The 11420-nt window shown below is 41.4% G+C and overlaps 1 protein-coding gene across 1 annotated transcript; it reads right to left on the bottom strand.

The window, feature by feature from the left end:
• Nucleotides 1-4560: 4560 nt before the first annotated feature.
• dusp7 (dual specificity phosphatase 7) lies at nt 4561-11161 on the bottom strand. The gene is made up of 3 exons (XM_088308956.1): nt 10388-11161; nt 8018-8446; nt 4561-5346 (listed from the first exon to the last, which is right to left on the bottom strand). The coding sequence occupies exons 1-3, from the start codon at nt 10788-10790 to the stop codon at nt 5030-5032; spliced, it is 1149 nt and encodes a 382-aa protein (XP_088165082.1). The 5' UTR covers nt 10791-11161; the 3' UTR covers nt 4561-5029.
• Between the last annotated feature and the right edge of the window lie 259 nt (nt 11162-11420).

Genomic DNA, 11420 nt, shown 5'->3' on the forward strand with positions numbered 1-11420 from the left:
CTTGCTGATGAGCTGATCATTTGAATCAGGTGTGCTGCAGCCGGGAGAGATTGAAAGCATGCCGTTATGTGACCCTTCAGGACTGGAGTTTGACACTTGTGGTTTAAAGAGAAGGCAAGGAATACAAAAAAAAAAAAAAAGTGGTATATCGTACTTGTGTTTGGCAGTTTTTTTTTTTTTTTCGTTTTTTATATTTGTAGCCAGGAGTCCATTTTCTGTTTGGTGGAGAATGAAATAGACAACAGGACTGCGCCATTGTTGATTCTGGAGTAAGGGGAAACAAGGACAAAAGAACAAAAAAAAAAACTTTAAAAAAAAAAGAGTAACGGTGGTGTCTCATATTTCTGTTTGTTAGTTTTTTAGCAAGAAGGCTACTTTTGTGTCTAAGACAAATGAGTTCTACAATTGTTGATGCTCGAGTGGGATTACCAAGACAAATGAAAACAAAGCAAAACAAAAATGTTGTGCCATTGTTTCTGGCATGTCAGAAAGCTTCCATCAGAAAAAAAAGACTTTAAAAGCAAATAAAATGTGGTTTGTTGAATTTGTGGTTGTAATTCAGTTAGCTTGTGGGTTGATTCCTGGAGAATAATTTTAGAAGAGAGGAATTTACCATTATTTGTTCAGAAGTGGGTGAAATGGTTCCATTGTGACCCAAACCGCATTAAAAAAATTAATTGGTGAACAAAATAAATGAGAGCGTATTTGTGTTTGTTTTGGAGAAGACGGAAGATTACTTAAGATAAACAGCAGCGTACCGTTTTTCTTCCTAATGTGAGGCAGGGAGATTATATTTTTTTTTGTAAAATCAGAACTCAAAAACAATTCCTCAGCGGTCTGTTGTATATTTGTCCCTTTGTTGGCATATCTAGTGGGCTACTTCCTGGTTTATAGAGGATAACATAAAATGACAGGATTGTAGTTCCATTGTGACTCAAACAGTGAAAATATAAAGTTCTATCACAACTCAACTGAAAAATTTAAAATTCTCAAGTGGGAAAAAAAAAATAGCGTCATTCAGCAAGCAGGTTATTTTCAGCTCATGGTGTGACGACGTCGCAATATTTTAAATGCCGGAGATAGAAGAGCAAATAAGCAATAAGAAGACAGCTTGGTGGAAAGAATGGAGGCCAACAAGACAGTAAAGAAAAAATATGTCAATATTTATTACAGTATAACAAGTGTGGTGTGGTTTGAGTATACTGTACAGTACAATACATTGGGCCAACGGTCTTTCCTTCAACGTGCCCTCCCTCCTTCCCTCGCCCACATGCTTGCATGTTGTGTTAAAAACAGCACAATACAAAGTGACCATTCAATACAAAACGGCCATTCAATGCAACACGATGTAAAGACGCATTGTCCCCAAATAAAAATCCCTGAAAATTCCCTCATTGAGGTAACTTTTTTTTTTTTTTTTTTTCTCCATTCACTTTTCCTTTATATCACTGAATAGTCCCTCCCGTCCTGAGCACATTGACCCCCAGATGTGGCTACAAGTTGTTAAGGACACAGAAACGTCCGTTCCCGTGATGTGGCAACGTGTAAAATGTGTTCCCCCACTGTTATATATATATATATATATATATATATATATATATATATATATATATATATATATATAATGATAAATGAAAATAACACAGGAAATGCAGCTTGGAATCAACAGTTTTACAAAATGAAAGCCGCGTACTGAAACAGAGTCCAACACTGTTAAGTGTTTTTTTCTTTGTGTGTGTGGGGGGGGGTCATTTTCCACTCTAGTGCTGTAGTAGAACAACATTTGCATATAAAGTCATAACATATTCAATGTATATATATATTTATATAGTGTATATATTAACATTAAAAGGCCACAGGAATAGCATAGAGCACATTAAAACTGAACAAAATGGAAATGGAGCTTGATGGCCATTGGATTACAATTCCTTGATTGGGTAAAGGTTGAACAATCAATGTGTTTAATATCAATACTTTGATAGTTCTGAACTCCTGCTTCCACAGCTGTGATGATAATAATGTTACCATAGTGGTGGTTAGTCAAAGACCAAATTCTTACCTTCAATCAATGGGTCAATGGAAATTCTAAGGAATTATGCCCAATCCAAAGTGCAAGTTGGGGAAAAAAAACAAAAAAAAACGTTGGGGCAAGCGGTGGCCATGAAGCAAATGCGTCAATAAAACAGCCTATAATTCCATCAATATAGTACAAAAGGACACGTTTGAGGTCTATTTTTTTTGTACAAAAAAAAAAGAAACCCAAGAGTCCTGGTGTATTGCAGAGTAAAAAGACAACCATGTGTGACCCGTGGCAGTTAAAACAAACAAAAAAATACTGCATTCCGCTAACACAGCGTTCTTGTAAAAATGAAAAAATTGAGATACAAAGATTTTTCAACAGTCAGTGTTAGAAAGAGTTCATAAGGCCAGCTGAGACCAACCCTGCACACAAACGACCGTAAAACCCAACTCGTTCGGTTTCCGATTGAAGACTTTGAACCTCACGCAAGAAACCCGCAACAAAGTTGCCGTCAGAGTCTTGGAGTGGAATCAGATCAGAATTTGGGAGGGCAAAATTCAACAAATAAGTTTAAAAAAAAGATTAGCTTTTTTTTTTTTTTTTTTTTAAACCAAGTTAGCACAATGGCTATCATAAACTAGCTAATGCCATATAGAGCCAAAGTCTTTTTTATCATTTACATTCTAAATCTACTAATTAGTTTTAGGATGCATGGCGCGACCAAACTGATGCCAAATCAGTTATAAAACCTAGAATTTAACCAATTTAGAAATAGCTTTTCATCCTCAACATTTCCATTCAAATTAATGTATTATCTTATTTGGGCTTAGCATCACACAGTTTGAGTGCCTAACAACAAAATAAGTTAATTTACTGACGTCAACTTGGTTAGAAAGTCTTAAGTTTAACCCCTAATAAATTGAAAGATGTTCTGATTCAGCATTTATGTTCAAATTGCCGCATTTGACTCCCCCCCAAAAGTTGGGCAACTGCCATCGCTTTATAAGCTAAGATGAAGCCAATCATGTAACATATAAGTCAAAATGATCCAAAAAAAAAAAAAAAAAAAATTTTCTTGCGTGAGGTTCAGCATACGTTCGGGCTAAAGCGACAGGTTCTTTTGCTCCCGCTACTCAAAAAAAAAAAAAGTGGGGGCATACATCATCAAGGGTCAGCGGGAGTTGACCTCAGTCTGAGAAAAATCCTCCATTTAGTAAACCAACAACACAGTCGTCATTGCTCCTTTTTTTCTTAAAGCAACATCCAACTAGTGGCTGAGTCATACAGTACCGCAGCATGCTTAGGTATACAAAACAATATAGATCTGTTTACTATTCACGCTGACTGTCTATCCAATTAGGTTGAATACTTCTCTCATACAATATATACTCAAGGCTTCAGGGTGATTCAGATGAAACGTTCTTTGAAAAATCAGTGGGGCTGCTTCATCCCCAAGTTCAGAATGACACGACAATAGCCTCTTTTGCTTCGACCCTGCAAAATGGCCGCATCAGAGCCGTAACATGAGCTTTTCACACAGAACTCACAGATGCAACCGTTCCCGCTTTCAAACAGCATCCAGCAAAAGATGATGTCAGACTCGATGTGCATAACGCGTGTTGGACGAATCGCTTTGAACACAACAGGGATGGGGGAGTGAGTGTCGGGTGTTAAAAGGTCACTCTCCTGACATGGCATTATGGCGTTCCCAAACATAAAGGCACAGACCCACCTCTGTTATGAATCCAATGCTACTTCTAAAGGGCTTGATGTTACGGCTCTCTACGACGCACCACCCCATTTGGTTTGGAACCAGAAGTAAGACCTGGCTTTAACATGCTGTGTAAAAAGGGCTTTGTACATATTCAAGAAAGGAGGCACTTCTTTGCCAAAGGTTGTCAAGATAAGCCAACTTCTGCCTTCCACCCTCTTTGATTCCAAAGTACAAAAAGTCAGTGCCGTCGGAAAAACCGGTTTGGCAAAGCCTCGCTTATGGCACGACAACACAAAGCAGGAAGTTGCGAAACAAACAACCGGTACTTCTGGTTTTACGGCGTTGGGAAGGACGGAGGACTAAGTGTGAACTAGAGTTGGTTGAAAGTCAAACACAGGCCTAGGCTTTTAGCAGACCATCTCAGGACCGGCTTTGCCTACAGAGCCGGCAAGCCATTGGCTACACAACTGTGCAAACTGCATCGGATCGTCAAAAACGACTTCCCCTTACTTTAGTTTTACAATCTCACTGTTTTTGGACAAAGATATTATTATGCATACATATACATATATATATATATATATATATATATATACACATACACATATATATATACATATACATACATATATACATACATATATAAATATACACATATATATATATATATATATACACACACATATATATATATATATATACACACATATACATATATATATATACATATACATATACATATACACATATACATATATATATATATATATACACACATACACATATATATACATACATATATACATATATATATATATGGACTAAATATGTCCATAAAAGCACACAAAAATATACAAAAAAATGCATATAGGCATTTCTTCCTGCTATAACGTACAAACAACACATACAGTAGAAATACTTGTGTGTGTGCTTGTGTGTGTTAATTCCTTGGTTTTTAAAAACTGATTTTCTGGAGATTCCACACGCTCCAGTTATGAGGAGGTTGTCACCTCGCAAGTGCGGCGCATTTTCTGTCTTTTTTTTTTTTTTACCCCCCCAAAAAAATCTTTGTTTGAAGAAGTCTCCTTGGCTTGATGAAAGCTGTCCTTTGCTTTCTCAAAAACTTCCCGCTTCTGAGGCGTTTTCTGCGACCTCGACTTTCCCGTGCTCCGAGCTTCCCGGAGCTAAAACATTCATTAAAGCGGCTGCTAGCGCCTCTAGCGCAGCCACGTGGTTACCGCGGTAACAGGATCACCTCAACCCAAAAGATACAGGGTGGCACTCCTGTGCGGACCTCACGTGGACTCCAGCGTGTCCAGTTGGAACACGTTGTGGTTGGTCGGCGTGGTGAAGAAGAGCTGCTCATTGGTGGGCGACGCGGCGTGGTTGTCGCACGGGCTGTTCAGGCCCAATGTCCGCTCAAAGTCCAGCAGCTGGCCCATGAAGTTGAAGTTGGGCGAAATGTTGGATTTCTTCCGCTTGACGAAGTCGTAGGCGTCGTTGAGCGATAGGTTGAGCTTCTGCATCAGGTAGGCCACCGTCACTGTCACAGAGCGGCTGATGCCGGCTAGGCAGTGCACCAGGATGCCGCACTTTTTGGAGCGTGCCTCGTCTGAAGGGGGAAAAAAATACGATGAAGGTAATCACAGGAAGGGGGGGGGCATTTTATTCATTTTTATTTATTTAGTGTTGCCGAGCAAACCAGGAATGTTGGAATCGCGTTAACAAAAGCTTGAATTGTGAAATAAGCCCTCCCGTCTACTGAACCTTTTTTTTTTTAAAGTCATAATGCCAGCAATTTGATAAAGAAGAGGAGAAACACGATAAAATTCAAGAGGGAATTTATAGCAAATTCCGCTGCCATGAACAGTCTTCAATAAAAGTTTAGTCATGAGATGATTCGTCAATTATATCCATCGCATACTGTTTTCCGTATGTTAAATGATAATTGTTCTCCATAAAATGCTTTTAATTGGATTTACATTACCTATGGGAAGATTGCTTTGTTTTCTGTACACAAGTCCCCTGAGAAAGGCTTCAGCTCATCGAAATGAGGACAAGCAGTAAAATGGACGAATAGATCGTTTGAAAGCCAATTCCAAAACTCCACATTTGTAAAAGACACACCACGGTTTTAAAGGGATATAGTGCTTCAAGTCAAAACATGAACTATACGTTGTTACATAATTAATAAGCTGCATCCATCCATCCCTCTGAGGCCTTGCGTCGCTCAGGCCATTAGAGGAGCTTCTCCTATTGCTGCCTCCAGACGCCTCTCGTGGACACCAAATTCAATTTGTGAGATGTCTGCTCACTTTAAAAAAAAAAAAAAAAACGGCGTTGAGGGCTGAAAATGGTGGCCAGCTAAAAACATCCACAGCAGACTCTTAAGTCCAATAAGACGATGTCATCATTGACTTCTACATCACTTCTTGGCCTCCTTTTGCAGCTGAAAGCTTTGACAAGAATGCAAAGCAAGTGCCAACAGTGGTTATTAGCGCAAGGCTCTGGCAGAAGTCGCACTTCATCACGCAGCAGCCTTACCTCGTCTCACAATTTATAAATACATTGAAAAACAAGTGGGAATGAATGTAAGCCAAACAAAAATAAATCAAATTAAAAAAAACAAAAACAAAAGAGGGGCATCTCTTATCCTTTTGGGATTGAAGTCTATGAAAGGTTCAATATGGAACAAACGTGTGACTATAACATTGTGAGCACACATGGAAAGAATCCCTATGAGTCAATTGATTGATTGATTGTGTGCCATTGACTGTTGCTTCATGTTTTATTTCAGTAAAATCATCTCTCACTGGTCCATTTTATGACTCTAATTTCATTTTAAATCATTATTTCTTAATTTATCGAAGGTGCGAATAAAACCGACCAATTAGAGACTACAGATACACAAGGCGTGACATAGGATGAGTCCATTTCCTCACGCCCACCGCCTATCACAGAGGCTCGTGGAGACATAAAAAGGCTTTGACCAAGGTACTAGCGTATTTTAAAATTGAAGCAACTATTTTGTCGTAACGGATTCTACATGTGATCAGAAGAGACGGCTGTCTAGCACACCCCAGACACCCACAGTTTGTCCAAGGATGTCCCCTCAAAAAAAAAAAAAAAGAAGAAAAGAAAACCATGACAAATGGACATAAAGAAAAATGTGTGTAATTGCATATTTTGGCCACAGGTGGCAGTAGCGATGAGAAACTCAAAATCCTGCAGAGTGAAGGTTTCAAAGTAAATAGCAAGAAATTTTACTTTATGTTTCACTCTCGGTCCGATAGACAGCAATGATATTGTCCGACATTTTAACATTGGAAACCCGCTGTCAGAAATAGCTCGCAATCGTGGGTGAGTAGAAGTACATATGTCATGATTCTTAGACACAGAAGCATGCTACGTTCACACCAAATCCGTTTGAGCGTTCGCTGGCGTTTCACCACGGAGGTTTTCCTGGACGTGTTCACGGGGAGGGGCTTTGCTTTGTGATGATGGCAGCAAAGGGGAGGGGCTTCGCTTTGTAGACAACCACAGCGTTCCGACATCACATTCAAGTGGCCGACATGTAAACAATATTGCCGTGTTGGTCAAGTTTAACAGTTTTTTTGTTTTGTTTTTTTAAAGTAAAACACACCAAGCGCCTCGTTCACTAGTCTCCAAGCCTAGTTACTTTTTGTTGAATTTTTTTGTCCCTGAAGTGGTAGCTGGCCGTGTGGTAAAGCTTCGGATGTCCACAGACGGCAAAGATCATTTTCTCCTCAATTCTTCGTTCTTCTCTTTTCAAACAAACCACCAAAAGGGCAAATGGACGAATTTTTGGTGCTTCACTCACGCATCGCTCCAAACGCATCGTTCGCACCGCCCCGCACGCAACCGCGCAAACTCCATTGACTTTAATTCAATCGCACCGCCGGAAACGTTCACCATGGAACCTAGCATAACAGCATTGAGAGTGTGTTTGAGAGTATTCCGCAACTCCAAGACAGGTTTGTGAAAGTTTGCCACCTGACACTCTCCTGCTTTGTTGTGATGAAAACGATCGTTACCGTCTGAAGCATTTCATACCTCACAACAGACACTGGTGCTGACATGATGTAATTATCTCACTGCGTGTGTGTGCAAGTGCACACAGTTGCTGTAATCAGCTTTTTCTGGGCTCAGTGCAAAACCGCATGCCAATTCTCATCGTTGTCATTGTCATTGTCATTTTTCATTGACGGCGCAAATTATAATGACAACGTTGACGGCTGTATAAAAAGGAGAGCCACACTCACCAATGAACGAAATGGCCTCTGGGAAAAACTGCGAGAGATTCTGGCTCCAGTGATCAGAAATGGGGATCTGTTTGTACTTGAAGTCCCCTTCGTGTTCAAACATGTTGGGCAGGTTGGGCGTCACGTTGAGGATGTACTTGATGTTGTACTTGCTCAGCACGTCCAGGTTGGCCGAGTCCTTGGCGCAGCCCAGGTACAAATACGGCAGGATCTGGACGGGGAATGCCGGCTGGTTGCTGGGCAGCGGGCTGCCCTCTGACTCTGTGGCGCTGCCCGGCTCGCGGTCGGACTCGCCGTCCGAGCAGTCGGAACTGATGCGGAGGCCTCCCAGGCCGAGGACGGAGGACGGCGGCGAGCTGCTGGGACACGAACAGTCCAAATTGGTCTCGCAGTGTTCGGGGAACTCGGACTGGAACTTGTTGAAACCTCCTGCGGGGGCAAAAAAAGAAAAAAAAGAGGAAAAGATTATGTTTAGAAACTACTGGCGATGTTTTATGCATGGAACGTTTTAAGAAACATTTAACTCCATTTTTTTTTTTTAATAATGGTACCACAGACTCAGGCTGGAATGTCATGGGAAAATGAGTCAAAAATCATAATTAATAAACATATTAAAATAAGAAATGATCGAAGGAAGAGCACTTCTGGAACTCAATGCCAAGTTTCAACAAGCAATTGATTTAAGAAGATGGACTAGTCCATTCCATGAAAAGGGCTAGGGGCACTTGAAACAAACATTGACCATTTTGAAGTGTGTCAATTAGGAGTAAAATAATAATTGTGATGATTTATAGAAACTTTATTAATTAGTTTTTTGGGGGTCCTCGGAATTTCTTTTTGTCAAATGGCAAGTTTGCCCTCGGAAAGCGTCCAATATGTAAAGGATTAACTTTGAAAGTGGTTTTATTTTTTTATGGTACCACAGAAGCATACTAATGATGCCAACGATGATGACGTGCGACGATAACCATAGAACAGGAACTTGCACTTCCTGCAACATAGGAAAATGTCTGCCATTTGAAAGGATTACGTTCACAAGAGTTCTGATGAAGGATGAAATGTGATGGGAACGACAAAATTACCCTTAATACCTGGCTGTTTTTTTTCTATTTTGCTTTTTCTGTGTTTTTTTTTTTAATAAATGACACTAGTAAAAAAAGCATACAAAGCGACCAAAGCAGTGAGACAAGAAAACAGCTGGACACATGTGCTCCATTGAGAGAATCAGAGTGGATGCTCGCTCGCCTCAGCGGACTTTTTGTGAATGGCACATGCAGCTTGTGGCTCCAGTGGCGCATACACACGTGCGCACACTCACATTCATACATCTGCTAGTCGGCTCATGTGGCATTATTAATTACACAATGCACTTATCTTCAAATAAGCTGCCCATCCGTTGTTGGAGGCTATTTCGCAAGAGCGTTGAGCAAACTTGTTTACACTGTTCATTCATGAAAAAAAAGAAGGCCGTCTTCACTAGAAAAGAACAACAAGGCTGTGCTGCATTTAATTGCAAACATATTTAGGCCCACATTGATGTTTTGTTAGTTTGTTATAATGCAACACACCTCATAAGCAATTTTATATCCACCTTGTAGGGCAATTATGTGTGGTGTGTCTCATTGCTTAAGGGAGCCAATCAATTGACAAATATGTAAAGACAACACATTTGGAGTGAGTGGATTTAATTCTTCGTTATTAAATGGCCATTGAAAAGTCAATTATACCTGGTGCTCATCAATGTATATACGTATGTTAATACATTTTTTAACATCAATAGATTATACAGGCGGTATATGATATCCTTCAATAGGAAAGCAGGTGAACTGGAGCCTATCCAAGCAGAAAGGGGCGAGAGGAGTGGTACAACCTGGACTGGTTGCCAGCCAATTGCAAGGCATGTAGTGTACAAAACAACCACTCAAACTCACATTCACACCTAAGGACAATTGAGAGTCCTCAATCAACCTTGGAATCATGTTCTTGGAATGTGCAAAGTACATGGTGTACCTGCATGCAAACTCCAAACAGGAAGGCTGGAGGCCTGGATTTGAACCAAGAACCTCAGAAATTAGGCGGATCTCTTAAACACTTTTTGCACTGTGCCACGAGTGCACAGACATATTAAGGGAGAGGGATGTATATATTCTATATTTTAAGATCTGGCAAAAAAATAGTTATTCACACCACGAAATCTGTCTCATTGTAATTTAATGTTGAATGAACAAAGTAATAGTATAATTGTCTTACTTCAAAGGAAAACCCAATTAAAAAAATAACTACATGAAATTTTAAGTATTACAAAATACCTTTGTAATGTATTTGCCATGGTTGACTAGAAACGAGCATTGTCTCCACTTCCAGACTCACCTTCCAGGTAAAAAGCCTTGCATCCGTCGTCCCGGAGCTTCTGCAGTAGCAGACCGAGCACGGAGCTCCCAAGCCCGGACTCCAGTCGTTCAGGGCCGGCCTCGTCGTACAGCAGTACCACGTCGCTTTTGCAGCGCTTGACGAACTTCTCCTTGTCCTCGTTGTTGGGGATGATGGAGCGGATGGGCAGGTTGCCCTTCTTCAACCTCCGTAGCATGAGGCCCGGGATGGCCACGTTGATGGCCGCCTCGACGTGCGACGACTCGTAGAGTTCGTGCGGCCGACAGTCGAGCAGCAGAAGCGCGGCGGCCCCGGACTCCAGCTCCTCCTGCAGCCACTCGGCGTTCTTACTCATCGTCACGGTCACCATCGCGCAGCCTCCCCGCGGGTGAGGGCTTCTCATCGGGGAAACGGTGTGTGGGATTCCGCCGGTGGGACTTTAATGTAGAGGAGGGAGGGAATGAGGAGAAATCGCGCAGCTGAAGTTGACTTTATCCTCTGGCCGCCACCTCCACTTCCACTCAGCCGACACGCTCGGATCCAACATGCCCCTCCACTCCGGGCAGGCGTCTCAAACAAGCGTAGGCTTCTTCCTCCCACACCTCCAGCCCAGCGACGTCCATTTGAGCTTCCGAGTCGGATACAGAAAAATAAAAAAAATAATTATAATAATGAAAAAAAAAAAATTACGGTAACCAAAGGCCGTGTTAGGGGGTGCCGTCCAGCTCCATGGCGGGTGTTCGACGATGGTTCACTGACGACCCAAAGAGCGGCTCTAGTCTCCCGCCTGAGCTCCGAGCAGCAGTTAAAGAGGCTGGGAGAGCTCCGGGAGAGTGGGCGGGGCTTGGGATTTAAAGGGGCCGAAGCACACAGCTTCTTCCTCGGCCATTCACGACAAGTTTGCTCCCCTTTGAGGATCATCAATCGGCTTGCCCTACAAAAGTAATGTTCAGACTTTGCTGAGAGACACATGCAGAAAAATGCCAGGAAAAAGGGGTCAATTCACTTTGTGGTTAGGAAATACGCTTTAAAA

The sequence above is a fragment of the Idiotropiscis lumnitzeri genome, chromosome 11 (genome assembly GCF_059441095.1).
Source record: "Idiotropiscis lumnitzeri isolate Australia: NSW breed Sydney's pygmy pipehorse chromosome 11, RoL_Ilum_1.0, whole genome shotgun sequence".
Classification (NCBI taxonomy): Eukaryota; Metazoa; Chordata; class Actinopteri; order Syngnathiformes; family Syngnathidae; genus Idiotropiscis; species Idiotropiscis lumnitzeri.

Bases quoted from the DNA above. Each gene is read 5' to 3' on its own strand.
- dusp7 (XM_088308956.1), bottom strand. From the start codon at position 10,790: ATGAGAAGCCCTCACCCGCGGGGAGGCTGCGCGATGGTGACCGTGACG. The intron at 8,447-10,387 runs GTGAGTCTGGAA...TTGCCCCCGCAG, and splicing joins CAAGGCTTTTTACCTGGAAG to GAGGTTTCAACAAGTTCCAG. The intron at 5,347-8,017 runs GTGAGTGTGGCT...TTCCCCCTTCAG, and splicing joins AGAGGCCATTTCGTTCATTG to ACGAGGCACGCTCCAAAAAG.